The 22,999-nt window shown below is 45.1% G+C and overlaps 1 protein-coding gene across 10 annotated transcripts in view; it reads right to left on the reverse strand.

Moving 5' to 3' along the window:
• IDUA (iduronidase alpha-L-) overlaps positions 1-22,999 on the reverse strand; it is a 914,728-nt gene that overhangs the window by 382,622 nt on the left and 509,107 nt on the right. For all 10 annotated transcript variants that reach the window (XM_029602401.1, XM_029602339.1, XM_029602392.1 and 7 more), the window contains one exon: positions 6,805-7,007. In XM_029602401.1, the coding sequence (XP_029458261.1) occupies positions 6,805-7,007 (203 nt within the window). The remainder of the gene's footprint in view (positions 1-6,804; positions 7,008-22,999) is intronic.

Genomic DNA, 22,999 nt, shown 5'->3' on the forward strand with positions numbered 1-22,999 from the left:
GAGAAAGGGCACATTGAAAAAAAAAGCCCAAACCCACCCCAACCCTTCAAATTTAATTAATTGCAACCCCCCACCCTCCTGACCCCCCAAGACTTGCCAAAAGTCCCTGGTGGTTCAGCGGGGTCCCGGGAGCAATCTCTCCCTCTTGGGCCGTTGGCTGCCACTAATCAAAATGGCGCTGGTGGCTCTTTGCCCCTACCATGTAACAGGGGCTACCGGTGCCATTGGTTGGCCCCTGTCACATGGTAGGAACAATGGATGGCCAATGGCACCGGTAGCCTCTGTCACATTTTGAATAGTGGCAGCTGACGGCCGAAGAGGGTGAGATCGCTCCTGGGACCCCCGCTGGACCACCAGGGACTTTCGGCAAGTTTTGGGGGGTCAGGAGGATGAAGGGGGTTTATTAATTAAATTTGAAGGGTTGGGGTGGGTTTGGGTTTTCATTTCGGGGAAGCCAAAAACAATCGGCCCGAACCGCAGGAAACAAAAATTCCCGCAGTGGGCCAATAACGAAGGCCTAACCGAAAGGAAATATTGCAAAGGATGCCTCCCTGCCAGCTGCAGCCATAGGCAACTCCATTCTATTTCATGGGGCCCTGGATACAGCCCCTCCACATTATGCAGCACCATGCGTCTGGATGCCACCTCACCAGGCCGAGGAGTCAACTGCACCCTGCCTCATGCATGTCTTGCTTCACCACCACTCATCATGCCACCTCTATCTCCACCGCAGCTCATACTGCCTTCAGCATAACCCCCTGCAGGACCCTCCTGCAGCCATGCTGTGTTACTGCCTCCAGATCCTGTGCCCTCTGAGGGTAGTGTGAGCAGTGAAATTGACTCCACTGTGGAGAAGCTCCAGATTAAGCAGCCTAAGTTATGTGATATTCACCAACCCGCAAAAGAGGTGGACAAGGAAGCCATAATATAATATGTCATACCTATAATATATATGTCATAATATAATATGTCATAATATAATATGTAAGTTATATATATTATATATTATATTATATATAATTATATAAATATTATATATATATAATATATATTATATTATATATAAGTCATAATATAATATATGTCATAATAATATATATATAATATATAAGTCATAATATAATATATATATATTATATATATATATATAATATATATTAGATATTATATTATATATAAGTCATAATATAATATGTGATACCTGTCATGAAAGTCGGTATAACAAAATAATAAATAAATAAATAAATAAATAATAATATTTTATTTTTATTTACATTGTGTACACCTTGGAAATAAATACATATTCAACTTCTAAAATGTCTTTGTATCAGAGTGCCTCTTTTCTGTATAGCCCTTCTTTGATTCATGTGATGTATCTCATACAATTTCTGAGTTCCTCTTCCTCTTCCTCCTCTTCATCTTGATTCTCTTCCAGTCCCTATGGAAGAGATAGACATCTGATTTTGGCCAGGTTATGTAGCATAAAGCAGACTAGAAAGATCTCACAGACTTTAGGGTTGTACAGAAGGCAACCCCCTGATCTGTCCAGACAATGAAAACATGTTTTAAGTAGGCCAGACCTAGTCTGCCGGTGTGCCTTTTGTAGAAAGCCTTCACTGTGGTCTGAGTGGTAGCTATTGGGAACACAGGTCTTGTTTTGAGTGGATAGTCTCTGTCACCTGGAAAGAGAAGGCATAGAAAAGCTGGGTTAGATAGATATACCTTTGGGTTTGGGAGTGAAATAGTTCACAGGACAGGATCTGAGCAGTCGTCCAGGGCCAGTGCTATCGGTCAACCTAAATATGAGGGAGACAATAGGAAGAGGTTATTTCAGTGTGCAAATGATAGGTTCTTTCCTACCTAGAATCCATGTCCTAGTGATGTGTCCTTCCTGGAAGCAGTCATGAATTCTTGATTGTAAAAGAATGTAGGCATCATGAGTGGATCCTAGAAACCTGGGCATGACATCCAAGATGATGTCCTTGGCATCATGGACCACCTTCATATTGAGAGAGAGGAAGTCCTTGCAATTGCGGTAGGTGGTCTTGTCTCCCTCTGGTGCCCTTATGGGACATGGGTGCAATCGATAGCCTCCAAGACAGAGGGAAAACATAAAAATTGAAAGACATCAGTAATTATTGATGGTGTTGCTGTCTTCTGTGAGGGAAGGATATATAGTGTTGCATTTTCCTCACCAAGACAGCCAGGATCTGAACTATACATACAGAAGTGGCAGATTGGCAGATTCCAGACATGACACCTAGAGGTTTCTGGAAGGTACCAGTAGTAAAAAAGGCCAGGCAATAGTGACCTTGACCTGCACTGTTGCAGGTCCTGCAGTAATTGCTGGTTTCATACTGGTACAGTATGGTTTCCTTGTTGAACCTGAACCTGTGCATGACTTACTTCTCAGACAGATCCTGAAAGTATGTCCTAGTCCTGTAAATTCTTTGTAAGGGGTACTTCTTCCTTATCCTTTTCCTTCACTCTCTTTACCTCCTCAGTTGATCTACGTACCCATGAGGCTATTATAGTCATATTGAAAAGGGATTGTCCAAGAATGACTAACCTCCCACCCAATATGTTGCTACACTACCACCCTGTCTCCCCTATTTATTCCTCTGACCACTAGTATACTCCTGTATATCCCTGTATATCAATAAGTATGACCCTCTATCCCAGATTCACACACTGCAACCCTTGTGGTATGTCCCTTAACTCCTTGGTATGAACCAGACTTTCTGAGTCTATCCCAGTATATCCCAGTTCATCCCTATTACACTCCCTCTTGTCCCCTGACCTGCTTCTGTGTCCACTCATCCGGAGATACCAGCCCAGTAAAAGGAAATGAACTACTCAAAATGAAAGTTTGTAGTCTCATATAAATGGGCAGTAACAAACCTGCATGCATATATGTGGCCAAACACACTGCCAAACCAGCATGCATCCCTTATAAAATATGTCATTACACATGTACATGCAAGGCACGCTTCAACATGCTATCACCATACTCCTTTTTTGCGCACATCAAAATGCTCATCTATGCACATACACATGTGCATATTGCCACTTTATAAAATACCCTTTACATTACTGGTCTCATATGCACATATATGCCCCATTTTATGTGATTAATTATTTTAAAATTCGCCTTGTATTGTCTCCACTGCTAAGGGAATCTACCATCTGTATGCCAGTGAGTATGATAACCTTCCAGATTTCTCTGTATCCCAAACAGCCTTTTTCTCTTTCTCCTTTTTAATACACCTTCTTGTATAGAAAGGCATATGTTCCCCTCCCTTAGCTCCCAACCACACTCACCTTACCCATGACTACACATACTCCTATCTACTTGAAGGCTCTTACCTGGGCTTGATGGACCTTCGGTCTGACCCAGAATGGCAATTCTTATGTTCTTATGCCCCTATCAGACATAGGAGGCCCACTGGTTGGAGTGGCAGCGGAGGGCTTGCTATGTCTGATAGGGGCATAAGAACATAAGAGAAGAGAAGGCCCTCATCTTGAACAATAAGCTCCATGAGCAGCTGAAGTTGGGCTTGACAATGTCCCTGTACAATTTCCAGAATTGTATGGTTAGAAAGTGCACAGATAACTTTTGCATGCATAAAACACATAAGTTAGGGTGCAGAGAAATGCATATTTTATAAACTGTGCAGCTCCAGGTGGATAAAGGTGAACCGGTAGATATAATATACTTGGATTTTCAGAAGGCGTTTGACAAAGTTCCTCATGAGAGGCTTCTAGGAAAAGTAAAAAGTCATGGGATAGGTGGCGATGTCCTTTCGTGGATTGCAAACTGGCTAAAAGACAGGAAACAGAGAGTAGGATTAAATGGGCAATTTTCTCAGTGGAAGGGAGTGGACAGTGGAGTGCCTCAGGGATCTGTATTGGGACCCTTACTTTTCAATATATTTATAAATGACCTGGAAAGAAATACGACGAGTGAAATAATCAAATTTGCAAATGACACAAAATTGTTCAGAGTAGTTAAATCACAAGCAGATTGTGATAAATTGCAGGAAGACCTTGTGAGACTGGAAAATTGGGCATCTAAATGGCAGATGAAATTTAATGTGGATAAGTGCAAGGTGATGCATATAGGGAAAAATAACCCATGCTATAATTACACAATGTTGGGTTCCATATTAGGTGCTACAACCCAAGAAAGAGATCTAGGTGTCATAGTGGATAACACATTGAAATCGTCGGTACAGTGTGCTGCGGCAGTCAAAAAAGCAAACAGAATGTTGGGAATTATTAGAAAGGGAATGGTGAATAAAACGGAAAATGTCATAATGCCTCTGTATCGCTCCATGGTGAGACCGCACCTTGAATACTGTGTACAATTCTGGTCGCCGCATCTCAAAAAAGATATAATTGCGATGGAGAAGGTACAGAGAAGGGCTACCAAAATGATAAGGGGAATGGAACAACTCTCCTATGAGGAAAGACTAAAGAGGTTAGGACTTTTCAGCTTGGAGAAGAGACGACTGAGGGGGGATATGATAGAGGTGTTTAAAATCATGAGAGGTCTAGAACGGGTAGATGTGAATCGGTTATTTACTCTTTCGGATAGTAGAAAGACTAGGGGGCACTCCATGAAGTTAGCATGGGGCACATTTAAAACTAATCGGAGAAAGTTCTTTTTTACTCAACGCACAATTAGACTCTGGAATTTGTTGCCGGAGGATGTGGTTGGTGCAGTTAATATAGCTGTGTTTAAAAAAGGATTGGATAAGTTCTTGGAGGAGAAGTCCATTACCTGCTATTAAGTTCACTTAGAAAATAGCCACTGCCATTAGCAATGGTAACATGGAATAGACTTATTTTGGGTATTTGCCAGGTTCTTATGGCCTGGATTGGCCACTGTTGGAAACAGGATGCTGGGCTTGATGGACCCTTGGTCTGACCCAGTATGGCATTTTCTTATGTTCTTATGTTCTTACTAATATATGTCCATATGTGCCCACTTAGGCACACTACTGAAAATTACCCTCACTATACATTTTTTCATTCTAGTTTTATAACAAATATAGGCAGTTTTCTTTTAGAAATTTGATAATTGTTTTTTCTTACAGTACATATATGCTTATGAATTAATATTTGAGAAAACTGATATCTTCTCTAACTACAGTAAATGAGAGTTCAATTGTTACAGGGAGCACTCAGTACTCTCATGTGTAATATAGATCCTTCCATAGCAAATTTTTTTATTTCATAATCCTATCACAAAAACTGTTGTGATCCTCTCCGTTATGCAGCCTCCCAACCACCAGAAGTCCCCGTGGAGCTTCTCCTACTCTCTTTCCAGTTATAGCGTCCATGATCCCATGACTCAGCAGGGCTCTGCTTATTTAACCTTGCTGCTGGTTTTGCTCACTGCCTTGTCATTGAGTTTCGCTAGCTCTCTGCTTAGCTCTGTCCTGCATTGGACTGTTCTTTGGCCTTCTGCCTTAGACTTGTCCTGTTGCCTTCTCAGGCCTTCTGCCCTTGCATTGTTCTGTGGCCTTTCAGGCCTTCTGCTATAGTCCTGCCTGGTGGCCTTCTCAGGCCTGCTTTCTAGTTTGTTGCCTTTGGGCTTTTGCGTTCCTTGTTTTGTTTTGTCCTGTTCTTGTCTTCTCCTGGTCTGTCTGTTCCATTGTTCCAGTTTGTTTCAGCCTTACTCATACTCAGCTCTGGGGATCTAGTCTGTTCCAGAGTTCCATGCTTACTTGCACCCAGTTCCAGACTCCAGTTCCTTGCCTGCCTGATTCCAGCCTCGCCTTGTCTCAAGTCTCTAGTCCTGTACTGCCTGCACCTCTTTGTCAGCCTCAGTCTAAGTCCTGCTAGCTGCCAGAATCCAAGGGCTCAATCTGTGGGGGAGGTGGCTGGTATAACCTGAAGATCCTTAGACCTATTTGTGTCTGTCCTGAAGCCTGACCTGGAGGTTCACCAGCTCTAGCTGGGACCACAGCCATAACAAATAATAGTTAAGCAATTTTATATAACTGATGTATTTCTATATGAGGGACAGTCATACATGTACAAAAATTCTGTGCCTTCAGAGAAAACCACACATTTGTAATCATAGTCCCAAACCTTTTATTGTGAGCAACTTAACTCCCTTCTATGCAATTCAAAAATACTTTTTGATTTTTCTTTATAATAAAATAGTCACTTCCCTTAAGTTGTAATCCACACCACTATTTTACAAGAACATGTTTCAGTTTCCTGCATCAGTAATGCTGGTCAAAATTTTTGAATTTTTCCATATGGAAATAACAATATGGAATGCTGGTGTAATACTTGAAAACGTTTACTATATTCTTGATAAGTTGCAGTTTTTTTAAACTTGCCTGCATGGAAAGTGTTTATTAGATACTTGATCATGATACTCAAGTACTCTTGGCCTCATTCATGAGAATGTTGCTTAATCACGTTTATATGACTCTTCTGAGCATTCCGCAGAAGAACCCTCATGTGGTTCAATTTCCATGCTCTCTTATTCATTCTATGGATCTGTTTCAGTCCTCAGACCTCAGCTCTGACACCAATTCCTCTCCTGCTTCCTCCCAAAGCCAATTCTCTTCCAAAGGACATATAAATGTAACATTCTCATGAATGAGGCCAAGAGTATTTGAGTATCATGATCAAGTACCTAATAAACACATTCCATGCAGGCAATTTTGAAAAACTGCAACTCAGCATTACACCAGCAAAAAGATATTTTATAATATTAGATCAGAAAATATTGCAGAATGTACATTGCTTACTAGTGATATTAACATTATTAAAAGAACTAACCTTTTTATGTAAAGCTATGTAGTCTAAACGCACACCAGTCTCTCCAGTGAAGAAGTTTGTTCCATTATAGCAATGACTTAGAAGATTCCAACAAATTGGTGATCTTGGTAATGGCCGGCAAGAATCTCCTGGTCCGCCAAATTTTAACAAGGGACTAACTTCTTTTAAACCTTCTGAGCAAGCATCATAATAATTCTGGAAACCTAGAGTTAAAGGAGCAATAAGTTAATTGAATATATATGTTATTTTCTTCCATTATTTATAAATCTCAGTTAACCTGACATTGAGTTTGTCATTCCAAGGTAATTTTAGGATCCAAATGTGTTTGTACACTGAATTTTCATTTTTGGAGCAAGAGAGAGACACAAAAAAAGGGACAAAGGCAGTGATTGTAAGAAAGGTTCCTTGTATTGGTTTCTCTTCAGCCCAAGAGGATAACTTTCAAACAAATGTACATGGTGGCATATACACACATATATGTCTGCAAGCAGATCTACACAAGCATTTTATAACCAGCACATATATCATACGCTGTGAAGGAGTGTATACCAAGACCTCTTTAAAAGACCATATTCAGGCATTTAGCCTGATCTACCTTAAGGCACAGCCCAGAAGGAATTCCTAATCCCAGAGCATTCTCTGAATAGGGATTAAGAGAGTAGGCCCAGGAGGAAATGGAGAGGCCTTGGGGAAGAGGAAGGCAGACATCTTCCTGAAACTATGAATGTTGGAAAGCGTCCTTGGCCCCGACGGAGGAATTCTGGGTTCCACTCACTCTGACGTCATTGATGGGCGACTTCTACAGGGACCCATAAAATCGGCCCCTTTGCGGCGCATGCTGCCACTGATGCATCGCCAAAGCCGCGTGCACCTAAGGGGCATGCGGCTTAGATTTATTTTTTCTTTTTAGATACATTTTTCTTCTTTTATATTGTCTCAAGGTTGGTCTTAAAAATAAGGTATCGTCTATTTTAATTTATATTGATGTTATTTTCTCTATCCCGGTCTCCATGTTTAAGCAGGGAACAAGTAAGTAACTAACCTAGTATATTTGCATCCCTGTCTTTAATACTGTTAGGATGCCACACTCAGCTCGAAAGAGGTGAGCTAGGGAACATCAGATCTCAGATGTAACTGAGTTGGCCTCTTTAGAAGGGCCAATGGATGCTCATGTAAGTCAAGGGTTAGAGAAGGGGATTGAGGGGTCCTTGAATGTTGGGAGGGGAGAAGAAGAGCCCTCCGACATTCTCGACCTAGCCATCTCGCTCTCCCCTGGAGAGAAAACACCACCGGTAAACCCCGCTGAGAGGCTCTTGCTGACCCCAGGAGATGTAAGCCCAACCGAAGGGGTTGGTTTAGTGGGATCTCCCGCGAGACAGGGTAGCCAGCAAGAAAAACCTAAAACTCATACTGACATCGAGGGTACCAATTATGATCTCACTAGAGTTGCTGATCCAGGTACCAGTGCGAGGGAAGTGGGCTTATGTATGCCTCAGTATAAATCTCTGGTGAGGCCTCAAGTATTCTCACTGGAATATATTTGGGAGGCCATAAATGAGTTGAATAAGAATATCTATGGGCAAATGACAACAATGGTAAATATGGTAAATGATGTAAAGAAGACTGTTGATTTGTTGGAGTCTGAAAATAGTAATATAAGATCTGAATTGCTTAAGATTAAAAGTGAATCAGGTAAAGTTAATGATGTACAAGTAGAACTTATAAAGGAAAACCAGATATTGCAATTGAAAGTAGAAAAATTAGAAAATATTGCTAGATTGAGAAATATACGTTGTGTAAATTTTCCTAAAACACCTGTCTCAACACCAATACAACACCTGAACCTACTCTACCAATAACTTCTAAATTATTATTTACCATCTCTAAGAAAATCCTCAGAGATGAGGAATATTGGGAATCTGCAATTAGATGAGTTACAGCAAAAGAAACCTGTAGTGAATAACACTATTAATGTATCTGAAATTTTAGAGCAATCAGAAGAAAGCTTAGTAGTACCCTCAACCTTAATAGTCACACTTATGTTAGAATCCGACAGAGATTGGATCTTCAAGAAATATTTTCTTAATAGGTCCAAAGAATTTATGGGCTGTAGGTTTCAGTTATTTCCAGATCTGGCACCTTCAACACAGAAGTACAGGAAACAATTTTTAGTGTTAAAAGCACAGGTGATTCAAATGGGAATGTTTTTTATTTTGAAACACCCCTGTAAATGTATAATAAAGTCAGAGGGAAATACCTATATATTTACACAACCCACCCAATTAACTCAATTTCTTGAAAATAGGTTAAAACCCACTTTGAGCTCTACACCGGGTGCCATTGGATAGAGCACTAAAAATGTGAATATATACTCTCGGAAGCAATAATTCTAACCCTGAGGCTAGTAAATTTTAGTCTTGCAAATAATTTCAAAATTAAGGATTAGGTTTCTTGGGACTCTGAATTAGTGGGCTTGGAAGGCAGCTTATCTTATTTGAATGTTTGATATTCTTTAGCTTCTGCTTAAAATAGAAGAAAATGTACCTATTCTATATTTTCTATGTTGTTAACCTGTATAATAACTTAAGATATATATGCTTGATATGTAATGAATGAAAATCTTATAAATAAAAAAAAACAAACTAAGCAGGCGAAAAAATGCTAGGGACACAAAAATCAGTCAAGTTTATAATTCCCTGGTTATGATTAAACCACCGGTAGCCCCTGTGACAAAGGCTATCGGCGCCATGATGAAACTAGCACCGAGGGTGTGAGTGAGTTCCCGGACCCCACTGCTGGACCACCAGGGAATTTTGGTAAGTCTAGGGGGGGTCAGGAGGGGGGGGGGGGGTTAAATTTTTATTTAGGCCGAATAAAACAGAAATCTGTTTAATACGTGGGGAGTCGCAATGCGTTTCGCCTTCCCACTTATTTAACAGATAGCAAAAAATAAGTTGCGGATTACAAATCCGTGGAAAACGGATGCACATCCCTAGAAGGCACAGGGCAGCGTGGATCCGATAGTGGTCCGCAGCTCAGGGTAACCTGAGGATCCACACAACCCAAGAAAGAGAGCTAGGTGTCATAGTGGATAACCCATTGAAATCGTCGGTTCAGTGTGCTGCGGCAGTCAAAAAAGCAAACAGAATGTTGAGAATTATTAGAAAGGGAATGGTGAATAAAACGGAAAATGTCATAATGCCTCTGTATCCCTCCTTGGTGAGACCGCATCTTGAATACTGTGTACAATTCTGATTGCCGCATCTCAAAAAAGATATAATTGTGATGGAGAAGGTACAGAGAAGGGTAACCAAAAATGATAAGGGGAATGGAACAGCTCCCCTATGTGGAAAGACTAAAGAGGTTAGGACTTTTCAGCTTGGAGAAGAGAAGGCTGAGGGGGGATATGATAGAGATGTTTAAAATCATGAGAGGTCTAGAACGGGTAGATGTGAATCGGTTATTTACTCTTTCAGATAGTAGAAAGACTAGGGGGCACTCCATGAAGTTAGCATGGGGCACATTTAAAACTAATCGGAGAAAGTTCTTTTTTCTCAACGCACAATTAAACTCTGGAATTTGTTGCCAGAGGATGTGGTTCGTGCAGTTAGTATAGCTGTGTTTAAAAAAGGATTGGATAAGTTCTTGGAGGAGAAGTCCATTACCTGCTATTAAGTTCACTTAGAGAATAGCCACTGCCATTGGCAATGGTAACATGGAATAGACTTAGTTTTTGGGTACTTGCCAGGTTCTTACGGCCTGGATTGGCCACTGTTGGAAACAGGATGCTGGGCTTGATGGACCCTTGGTTTGACCCAGTATGGCATTTTCTTAAGTTCTTATGTTCTTATTACCCCCAGATCCTGCTCTTTCTTGGTGCTTAGAAGAATTTCATATCTAATACTGAACCTTTCCTTTGGGTTTTTGCATCCTAAATGTATTACTCTGCATTTTTTAGCATTTAATCTTAGCTGCCAGACCTTAAACCATTCCCCAAGCTTCATTAGATCCCTCCTCCTATTTTTCACACCTTCCTGGTGCTGCACTTCCCGTCCGCGTACACTCTGCGGCCGCATCTACACACCTCTCTTGGCCGTCCACGAGCGCAGGCCTCCCTTCCACTGTCGGTCTCCAGCAGCATCACGGGCCTCACAGCGGAGCTCCCGCCGGGGCTCCGCGTCCAGCGTCTCCTTGGCCCCGCTCCTAGGCGCGCACGCGGCCAGCATCATGACATTTAAAGGGCCAAGCGTGGGAGACCAGGACCTGACGCTCCGGGATGACGTTTCCATTCCTCAGTATATAAGGCAGGTCTCAAACCCCTGATCCCTGCCTTGGCAATCGGGTCGATCACTCTGTGATAGCAAGTTTGCCTTCCTGCATTTCCTGTGTCTCCTGTTCCAGTCTCTCTGTTCCAGTCTCTCTTTTCCAGTGTCTCTTGTGTCTCCAGTTCCAGAGTCTCCTTTGTCTCCAGTCCCAGCGTTCCTGCTCCTTCGTCTCTCCATTCCTGGTAGTACCCTTCAGACTGATCTCACGGTACTGACCTCTGCTTGTTCCTGACTACTCCTTGATCGCTGCCTGCCCTGACCTCTGCCTGGAACTCCGACTATCCTTGATCGCTGCCTGACCTGACCTCTGCCTGGAACATCGACTACTCCCATCTGCCGCCTGGAACACGACCTCCTACTTGACCTCACTATGTTTGGACTGATCTTGCTACTGACCCTGCCTGGCTGACCATTCTACCTATTGACTCTGGCCTTGTTTCTAGTCATACACTTGGACACTCTATTCTGGCCTCCTGCGACCTCCAGTTCTCCTTGCTTGAACACCGACCGCACGCCCTTGTCCGTGGTGGGTACTCCCTTGAACTCAACCTGAGGGAACCCCGGATTGCTATTGGTGAAGCTCCAGCTAGCCTCTGTCTCCACTTGTGCTCCGCCTCCTGGTGGCAGGCACTCTCCGGGTCTGACCTGAGTGCCGTACCAATCCTGCACCAGGCCAAGGGTCCACTCCCAGTGCAACAGGTTGCCAAGGCCACAGACTCGGCGGAGTCTCCCGCCTTGCAGGCCATCTCTGGCCTAGCAGCTGACGTCCGAGAACAGCAGACCCTAGAAGCACTGACTTCTTCTGTAGAGAGACTGTGGTCTCAACTCCAATAGTCTCTGAAGGCCAACTTGAGGGGCTGGATCCAACTAGCGTCCCCATGGGCATCTCTGTCCCTTCCTGCTCCATCTCGCTTCAATGGAGATCCGCGTCTCTGTCAAGGTTTCCTCATCCAATGTTTCATGCGATTTACATTGCAGCCTGAACTTTTTCCCAGCGAGAAAACCAAGATCACTTTCATACTCTCATGCCTTATTTATTTATTTAACAGCTTTTCTATACCAACATTAAAATACACATCATATCGGTTTACATAATAACAAAAGGCAGAAAATACAAATAACAGGGGGAGGGGAGGGGGAGAACTAAGAACAGGGGGTTGGAGGGGGTGACCCCAAAGTTAGATAGAAAGGAGAGAAGGCGAGAGGAACTGTAACAAGGTTAATTAAAGGTGTAAGGGTACATAATATACAAATGGACCCGGAGGTCGGTGTGAGGGGGAGGCAATTATACGAAATATACAAAATATAAAAAGGGTTATCAATGTTACCGGGGGGTCAATGGAGATGACGGGGTCAAGGATGTTAATCCGGGAAGGCTTGATGAAAGAGCCATGTTTTTAGCTGTTTTCTGAATTTGAAGGGGCAGGGTTCCATACGAAGGTTGGGCGGTAGATCATTCCAGAGCTTAGGGCCGGCAATTGAGAAGGCGCGATTCCTAGTTGCCAAGAGGCGGGCTTTCTTGAGTGAGGGAACTAGCAGGGTACATTTATGAATTGTTCTGGTTGGGCGTGAGGATTGTGTGGGTTGGAGGGGTTCATTAAGCCAGGAGGAGTTGTGGTTGTAGATAACTTTGTGTATAATGGTAATGGTTTTGAACAAGATGTGGGAGGAGATAGGGAGCCAGTGAAGGTTTTTAAGGATAGGGGTAATATGATCTGATTTGCGTGTATTGCTAATGATCCTTGCTGTGGCATTTTGCAGTATCTGGAGGGGTCTGATAGAGGAGGAAGGAAGGCCAAGATACAGGGAATTGCAGTAATCTAGCTTAGATGTTAATGTGGCTTGAATAACGGTTTTGAGGTCGTGGGTGTGGAGAAGGGGCTTGAGCTTTTTTAGGACCATGAGTTTGTAAAAACCTCCCTTAATGACCGAGGTGATATGGTTTTTGAGGTTCAGATGAGGATCAAGTAGGACACCTAAATTCCGTACAGAGGGTTGCGAGAGGAGAGAAATAGTCAGGGGGTCAGTGGGTGTGTCCAGTTTAAAGGTTTGGTGGTTATGAATGAGGAGTAGCTCGGTTTTAGCAGAGTTGAGGGCGAGTTGCATGGATGTGAGTAAGGTGTTGATGGAGGAGAGGCATTTCTCCCAGAAGCTTAGTGTGGTAGTTATTGTGTCGTGGATGGGGATGATGATTTGGACGTCATCAGCGTAAATGTAGAATTTAAGTCCAAGATCAGTAAGGTGATGACAGAGGGAGAGGAGGTATATGTTAAATAGCGTGGAAGAGAGGGAAGAGCCTTGGGGTACACCTTGGGAGAGGGAGAAACGTGAGGATTCTGAGTGGCCAAATTTGACAGAAAAGCATCTGTTAGTGAGATAGGATTTGAACCATAGAAGTGTAGTGCCAGAGATGCCTATGTCGGTTAGACAGGCAATGAGGAGGTCATGGCTTATCATGTCGAAGGCGGCAGAGATGTCGAGGAAGGCAATAAGAAAATTTTGACCTTGGTCGAGGCCAGTGAGGAGGAAGTCTGTGAGGGATAGGAGGAGGGTTTTGGTACTTAAATTTTTACGAAAGCCAAACTGTGCTGTGTGGAGTATGTTGTAGTCATCAAGGAATGCCATGAGCTGTGTATTAACTACTTTCTCCATGATTTTGGAGATGAAAGGTAGATTGGAGATGGGGCGGTAGTTAGTTGGGTCTTTGGGGTCTAAAGAGGGCTTCTTGAGCAGTGGTATGACCATGGCATGCTTAAGAGGGTCGGGGTTGGAGCCTGAGGAAAGGGAGCAGTTAATTAGGTTGGCTAGGGGTGCAGCAATGGTGTAGGGGATGGAGATGAGGTTTTTTGTAGGTATAGTGTCGGAGGGATGGGATGCAGGCTTGGATTTTTTAAGGATAGCCTCAATTTCCTTAGGTGTGGTGAGTTCTATGGAGTCAAGTGAGGCAGAGTTATGGTGGGTTGTGGAAGGGTGGGGAGTGGGGAGTGGGGGGGAAACGGAGGAGTATGTTGGATATTTTGTTGTGGAAGAAACAAGCAAGTTCTTCGCATTTTGTGCTGGCATCTTCTTCAGCAGTGTTGGAGGAAGGAGGTTTGGTGAGGGCTGCTACATAGGAGAAGAGGGCTTTGGGGTTGAAAGTGTATTGTGGATTTTGGAAGAGTAGTAGTCACGTTTAGTATTTTGTATGGCTAGGCGGTATGCGTGTAAGTGGGTTTTGTAGGAGATGGAGCGCTGAGGGGTGGGGTCTTTACGCCATGCTCTTTCTTTGAGACTAAGGTCGTGTTTCAAGTTGTGTAGTTCGGTAGTGTACCAGGGTTTGTTATTGGAATGAGGGGTGCGTTGTTGACGAGTGATGAGGGGCAGAGTTTGTTGGCTATGTCTTGAGTGGTGCTGACCCAGGAGGTGAGAGCAATGTCAGGAGAGGAAAGGTCGAGGTTCATCAGAGATTCGGAAAGGGCTGTGGAGAGCTCCTCAGTAGTACAAGTTTTGCGGTAAGAGGAGGTGTTGTTGTGGGGGGGTTGCAGGGATTAGATGTGCCTATGGTAATGTGGGTCTCAATGAGGGCGTGGTCAGACCACGGTAAGGGGTACAGGATGGTGGAGAAGGGACTTGGATGCAGGAGTTGGTGAAGATGAGGTCTAAAGTGTGTCCCATTTTGTGTGTGGGGGTTGAGATGGTTTGAGTGAAGCCTAGCGCTTGGAGGGCAGTGAGGATGGTTTCACAGGAAGGAGAGAGGGGGGTAGCGTCTACATGGAGATTAAAGTCTCCTAATAGTATGGCAAGCTTTTCACAGTTTATGTTATTGGAGATAACCCATGCTAGGGCCTTGAGGGGAAGGCCCTAGCATGGGCCTCTCCACTTTGGGAACAGTCGGATGACATCCTCCGTCATCTCTCTCACTTCATCTCTGTTTTCAAGTGAACCTTCCAAGACCCCGGCCGATAGGTGGTTGCGGGTTACCAACTCCTTCATCTCCGTCAAGGCTCACATTCCCTCACCAAATTCACGGTGGAATTCAGGACATTAGCCACTGAACTTGGATGACAAGAGGACTGCCTACAGGCAATCTATCTGGATGGCTTAACTCCTGCCCTAAAGAATGAGCTGGCCGCTCGCGAGATTCCCACATCTTTGGATGACATCATCACCTCGGTTGGCAAGATTGATCACCGCCTACGCCAGCGACATCAGGAGGTAAAAGCCTCTCAGCCTTCTACTGCATGCCCAGTCTGGGCCACCAATCCTCAGCTGAAGGCCTTACCAGCGCCTCCTCCATCAACAGAGGAGCCAATGCAAATCAACCGCCGGCACTTATCACCTGAGGAGCACCTTCGACGAAAGAGAGAAGGCTCCTTTGCCTGTACTGCGGCGGCTCCGGACATTGCTTACAAGCCTGTCCAGTCCATCCGTGAAACTGCAGAGCCTGAGCCCGGCGGGTGTCCCGAGCTTGGGCGCCACTGTTACTGGCCCCCAATTACTACTCCCTGTCTCTCTCTCCCGAGAGTCTCGAACCTTTGCCACCACTGCCCTTGTGGACACCGGGGCGAGTGGCAATTTCATCTTGGATGATATCATCAAGCTCCTCCAAATTCCACTCCAGCCTTTGGATATTCCTCTCAGGATTGTGTCCATTCATAGAGAGCACCTTCTTGGACACATAACTCATTGCACCCTAGCCTTCCGTCTCTCCATGGGAACTCTCCATGAAGAGGAGATCTCATTATACGTCCTGAAGCGTTCCACGCACCCCATAATCCTCGGACTGCCATGGTCCGCAATTCGATTGGCAAACCCTACAACTAATCCAGTGGGGACCCCAGTGTCAACACCGCTGCCTACATCAAGTGTCTCCAGCAGTCACCGCGTTGAACTCTACAACCCTAACTGGGTTACCTGTTCCGTATACAGACTTCCAAGATGTATTCTCTAAACAGAATGCTGACATCCTACCTCCGCTCCGGAGGTTTAATTGCCCCATTGAACTCCTAACAGGTACCATGCCTCCCAAAGGCAGGACCAACCCTCTCTCATTACCCGAGACTAAGGCTATGTCTGAGTATATTAGAGAGAATCTCGACAAGGGATTCATAAGACCCTCCGACTCTCCAGCAGGAGCTGGTTTCTTCTTCATGAAGAACAAAGATGGCAGTCTCCGCCCCTGCATCGATTACCATGGGCTAAACGCGGTAACTCGCAAGGATCGCTATAAGAACATTTATTTATTTTATTTTTATTTAAGAGTTTTTATATACCGTCATTAAGTTATTCACCATCATAACGGTTTACAATAGGGCACCAGTAAAAAAAATATGGGTCGTATATTACATAGGTGGTGCCATACTAGGTCAGACCAAGGGTCCATCAAGCCCAGCATCCTGTTTCCAACAGTGGCAAATCCAGGCCATAAGAACCTGGCAAGTACCCAAAAACTAAGTCTATTTCATTTTACCATTGCTAGTAGTAGCAGTGGCTATTTTCGAAGTCAACTTAATTAATAGCAGGTAATGGACTTTTCATCCAAGAACTTATCCAATCCTTTTTTAAACACAGCTATACTAACTGCACTAACCACATCCTCTGGCAACAAATTCCAGAGTTTAATTGTGCGTTGAGTGAAGAAGAACTTTCTCTGATTAGTTTTAAATGTGCCACATTTTAAATGTACCACTCATCAGTGAACTCTTTGATCGCCTTCAAGGAGCCCAGATATTCACGAAGTTAGATCTCCGTGGGGCATACAATCTCGTCAGAATCCAACCAGAGGACATTTGGAAGACCGCTTTCAATACCAGGGATGGCCACTATGAGTACGTAGTGATGCCTTTCGGACTTTGTAATGCCCCTGCGGTCTTTCAACGCTTGATGAATGAGATCTTCCGGGACCTACTATACTCGTTTGTCATTGTCTACCTAGACGATATACTGATCTTTTCCAAAGATCTCAATCCCATCGTTCTCATGTTCAGATAATCCTTCAACGTCTCAGGGAGAACCACCTCTATGTGAAACTAGATAAATGTATCTTCGAACAGACTCATCTTCTGTTTCTGGGATATATTATTTCCAATCGTGGTTTTACCATGGACCCTGAAAAACTCCAAGGAATCCGAGACTGGCCTCAACCTATAGGCCTCCGTGCCTTATAAAGGTTCCTTTGATTCACAAACTATTTCAGGAACTTCATCGCCAATTACTCCACATTAGCTGCTCCACTCACTGCCATGACTAGGAAGGGCAGTAACCCCAAGGAATGGAGTCCCAAGGCCCAATCCACCTTTCAGGCCTTGAAAGAGGCCTTTTGCACCGGACCTTGTCTACGTCACCCGGATCCTAACCGACCCTTCGTCGTCGAGGTCGACGCCTCCGCCATTGAGGCAGGGGCAGTCCTAAGCCAGTACTCCAGGCCACAAGAACCTGGCAATTACTCAAACACCAAGAAGATCCCATGCTACTGATGCAATTAATAGCAGTGGCTATTCCCTAAGTAAACTTGATTAATAGTCGTTAATGGACTTCTCCTCCAAGAACTTATCCAATCCTTTTTTAAACACAGCTATACTAACTGCACTGTTACTAATGTTATAAGTTCTGTATTATTGAATTACTATGGATGTTTAACTTGTACTCCACACTGAACATTACAGAAGATGCATAAGGAAAATAAGAACTTTTAAATAAATAAATAAATAAATTAGCAATTTTCCTGCATATGTTAGAAATGATTTGACTTGTATATTACATGTTATCTGCTTCTAATGTGAGAAGAAATGGAGCCTATTAATATGGAATTTTCTTTACAGAATCTGGCAAGCAGTCTAAGGATCAGATGTCATAGGAAGAGGATATATAGTGCTATAGTATATCACTACCGTGACTGCATTGCAGCAAGAGTAATGATGTAATTCTGTGACATACAACATGGTATTTGACTGATAACTTTGGCAATGTGTGTTATCTTTTAAAATTATGAACAACCACTTTGTCTTGTGGGGAGAAAGTGTAAAGGGGTGCCCCTTTTTAGTCTTAGGAAATAAATGTTCCTGCCCTTTATAAGCATGCTGTATGTGACTTCAACTGGTCTGAGTGCTCTCAGTCGGGCCGATACAGTAAAGTCCGCGGGAGAGCGGACAAACGCCCGCTCTCCCAGCGCACGCACCGGCCCTTCGCCGGTGCGCGCGATTCTGTATTTAAATTAGGTGACACGGTAAAAACGGGGAAAAGGAGGTGCTAGGGACACTAGCACGTCCCTAGTGCCTCCTTTTTGACAGGAGCGGCGGCTGTCAGCGGGTTTGACAGCCGACGCTCAATTTTGCCAGTATCGGTTCTCGTGCCCGCTGACAGCCACGGGCTCGGAAACCGGACGCCGGCAAAATTAGGCATCCGGTTTTCGGCCCGACAGCCGTGGGCCGAATTCAAATTTTTTTTTTTTTTACTTTTTTTACTTTTCGGGACCTCTGACTTAATATCGCTATGATATTAAGTCGGAGGGTGCACAGAAAAGCAGTTTTTACTGCTTTTCTGTGCACTTTCCCGGCACTGGAAGAAATTAGCGCCGACCTTTGGGTCGGCGCTAATTTCTGAAAGTAAAGTGTGTGGCTTGGCTGCACATTTTACTTTCTGTATCCCGTGCGCATACCTAATGCATTTGCATGTTGAGGGCGCTATTAGGTGCCGCGGGTTGGACGCGCGTTTTCCTCCCCTTACTGTCAGGGGCGGTGCAAGGGTATTAAGCGCCCTAGGCAAACCTTACAGCTTGGCGTCTCCTCCCCCACCTCACCATACACAATTTTAAATTATGCATGTATAACAGATTTTACATGAAAAATAACATTCTGAGGTAAAAATAATATACACGTTGTTATGATAGTTACATGCACTGTTGGGATGCCAATAAGAAAACTCTGCAACTTGGATTTCATATGACATTAAACATATTGTAACATGTTTCGTGTGGGCATGGTCCTCCAGTATCAAACAGTACTGTCTGCCAACACTCAAAACAATAACAACCCTACCTATGAAAAGGAATACTGCAAATATTATACTAGAATCTAAAATATCAGTACACCTCCTATCAGGAAAACAGAACAGGGCAAGCTACTATAGATCCCTAAAAAGAAACCACATGCCAAAAGAATGCTTCATCTCAGTCTCACATGCAGAATACAGACCTCTCCAAATACAGAATAAAGCCACCATCTATATAAATAAAAATGTTATATAGTTTGTACGTCGTCGCTAATCTCGCCAATCGCTTAACCGAATGTGTTCAAATTTGCACACAACATTCACTTCCCATACGGGAAGGATCTTATACACTTATATTACATATAGGTCACACCTGTGACAGGTAATACAAGATTAAAAATTGCTTACACAAAACAGCGACATCTGGTGGCTGTCAGCGCAAGCGCAACCTCTTACACCTTTCACACACACTGACACACCACACCCCACCCCCACACAGGGCTATTGTCTTTCATTCACACTCCCTCATAACACACAGAAATCCACACTCATCACACCACACCCCCCCACCCACACGCCTGCCAATGTCACTTACTTCACCCAGCCTCCCAAAACACGAATTCCTGGCTGCTACATTGGGAAGCCACGCATTTCACACACCCTCCGAATTTAAATTAAAGTACCCTCTTCCACCCACCCACGCACTGCACTTCGATCACACACTACACCTGATACAAGTCCGTGCTTCTCCGCTGGCACCACAGGAACGGTCCGGGACACATCGCATTCAGTAGGGCCGTCGGATGCCAGCAACCAAAATGGCACCGGCGGACCTTGCCCTTACTATGCTATACGGAGACAACAATGACGTCGGTACACCATGTGACATATTAAGGGCACGAGCCCGTCGGCACCATATCCTCAGCGGACATTTGCCCTTACTAGGTCAGGAATCCTGACGCACCACTTTCACCTGTGAAGTTTTGCAACATGGCAGCCGGCGGAACAAACCCTAGCACACACCCTCGCCACCGGCTGGCAGTTTACACAGGTAGCCGGGGAGGAGCACGGTGGGGGACCGTTCTCATTTTCCGCCGTGCGTTTTTCACAGGGGGGGGCACTCATTCTCCACATCTCCTGAGCGGGGGGCTGTAGCGTGGGTTCCTCTATTTTGCCGGGTTGGGGGGGGGCCAGGAAGGTGTGCTTGCATATTTAAACTATTTCCCGTCGATAGCAGGCTGAATTAGCCCTGTTGTTATGGGACCTGTCCGTCAGGCACAGGAGGCGGAGCTTCCAAAGTGAAGTCAGAGCTGTGCTCTGAGGCTGCGCGTGGGATCCCGCGCTGGAATAACGACTCTCCTCAGTCTGTTTTTCCGCGCGCAGGAATCGCACGCGGAGCTCGGACCTCCTCAGCGTTTGACTACAAACAGTAAGAATTAGGGATGTGAATCGTTTTAGGACGATTAAAATTATCGTCCGATAATTTTAATATCGTCTTAAACCGTTATGGAACACAATACAATAGAGATTCTAACGATTTATCGTTATAAATCGTTAGAATCGTGAGCCGGCACACTAAAACCCCCTAAAACCCACCCCCGACCCTTTAAATTAAATCCCCCACCCTCCCGAACCCCCCCCAAATGACTTAAATAACCTGCGGGTCCAGCGGCGGTCCAGAACGGCAGCGGTCCGGAACGGGCTCCTGCTCCTGAATCTTGTTGTCTTCAGCCGGCGCCATTTTCCAAAATGGCGCCGAAAAATGGCGGCGGCCATAGACGAACACGATTGGACGGCAGGAGGTCCTTCCGGACCCCCGCTGGACTTTTGGCAAGTCTCGTGGGGGTCAGGAGGCCCCCCACAAGCTGGCCAAAAGTTCCTGGAGGTCCAGCGGGGGTCAGGGAGCGATTTCCCGCCGCGAATCGTTTTCGTACGGAAAATGGCGCCGGCAGGAGATCGACTGCAGGAGGTTGTTCAGCGAGGCGCCGGAACCCTCGCTGAACGACCTCCTGCAGTCGATCTCCTGCCGGCGCCATTTTCCGTACGAAAACGATTCGCGGCGGGAAATCGCTCCCTGACCCCCGCTGGACCTCCAGGAACTTTTGGCCAGCTTGTGGGGGGCCTCCTGACCCCCACGAGACTTGCCAAAAGTCCAGCGGGGGTCCGGAAGGACCTCCTGCCTGTCCAATCGTGTTCGTCTATGGCCGCCGCCATTTTTCGGCGCCATTTTGGAAAATGGCGCCGGCTGAAGACAACAAGATTCAGGAGCAGGAGCCCATTCCGGACCGCTGCCGTTCCGGACCACCGCTGGACCCGCAGGTTATTTAAGTCATTTGGGGGGGGTTCGGGAGGGTGGGGGATTTAATTTAAAGGGTCAGGGGTGGGTTTTAGGGGGTTTTAATGTGCCGGTTTTGCGATTTTTCGATTTTTCACGATTTTTCACGATTTTTCACGATTTTTCACGATATTTTACCCCCCCAAACGGCAACAATACGATTCCCTCCCCCTCCCAGCCGAAATCGATCGTTAAGACGATCGAGGACACGATTCACATCCCTAGTAAGAATGGCAGAAAAGAGCAAAACGGGAGGACCCAGACCGTCGGGGTTTAAACCTTGTAGGTGTGGGAAGGTGATGTCTATCACAGACACACATGATAGGTGTTATAGGTGTTTAGGACCTCAACACGACATGGGAAATTGCACCTCATGTGGACGCATGTCCCCCAGGGCCCGCAGAATCAGATCCGAGAGAATGGATTCGTTAAGAAATTTACAAGATACGTCGCAACCAGTCTCAGACACGAGGTCTTCCCCGCGACCTACGGTCCAAAACCCCTCACAAAAATGTAGGGGGGGTTCCATTGAAAAAGAGCCTCAGAAGCGATTAAAAACGAAAAGGTATGAGGAGCGAAGGAAACATGTCCATCCGCCCTCAAAACATGATGAACGAACAAGAAAATCGTTGTCCCCTGCTCAAACATCAGGGACAGAAAGAAATGAAAGTAATTTATTTACTTCACAAAAAGCGAAGAATGATGCACCACGTGGCTCGGCGCGAGAACACGACGCGACGCACTCAAAAGCAAATGGGGCGTCTGTACTTACACATTCGCCACGCGACGCGACTCACATGACTCATTCTTTGACGACGCTCGAAGCGACTCACGCTATCGATGCGACGCATCAACACCATCGAAGCGACGCGACTCACAGTATCGACGCGGCTCATCGACACCATCGAAGCGACGCGACTCAGAGGGCGCCGCGCGAAGCGACGCACTCCGCGTCGTTAACGACGCACAAAGCACCAATCGGCGCGAAGCATCGAATGCCACAAAAACGGCGTCCACTGACACAGAAACCAATTCCTACAAAGCGACTACCACAACAAATAGCCCCGATACGTCAAATGGAGTTGGAGACAACGGCAACTACAAAAAGGGCGAACGTATTATATCCAGCTCCTGGATCGCATACTTCCAGAGATGTACCTTCAGAAGAGGAATTCTCAGACATACAATCTATACACTCCTCCACCGTCCGATAAGGATTGTACAGACTTCTCCCAAAACTCTAGAAGACGAAGGAACACTGACTCCCTACAGGAACCCTTACACAAAAAAACGAATAACGCCGATAGAAACTCGTACCTTGCGACAAATACACCCACAGCCGGATTCAGACATCCTGAGAGCACAGGTTCAAAGAACGGGTGATTCAACTTCAGCTAAAGTGCCAATGCCTCCCCACACGCAAGACGCTTTTAAAACTCTTTTGTTAGCACTCGCAGGATTCTACGAATCAATGAAAACTTCGTATTCCATACCAACTTCACCAGTTGGAGATACGCAACCTTCACCGGTACAGTCTAGCAATGACTCACTGGCGCCAACTACCCCT

Source organism: Rhinatrema bivittatum, chromosome 1, assembly GCF_901001135.1.
Source record: "Rhinatrema bivittatum chromosome 1, aRhiBiv1.1, whole genome shotgun sequence".
Lineage (NCBI taxonomy): Eukaryota > Metazoa > Chordata > Amphibia > Gymnophiona > Rhinatrematidae > Rhinatrema > Rhinatrema bivittatum.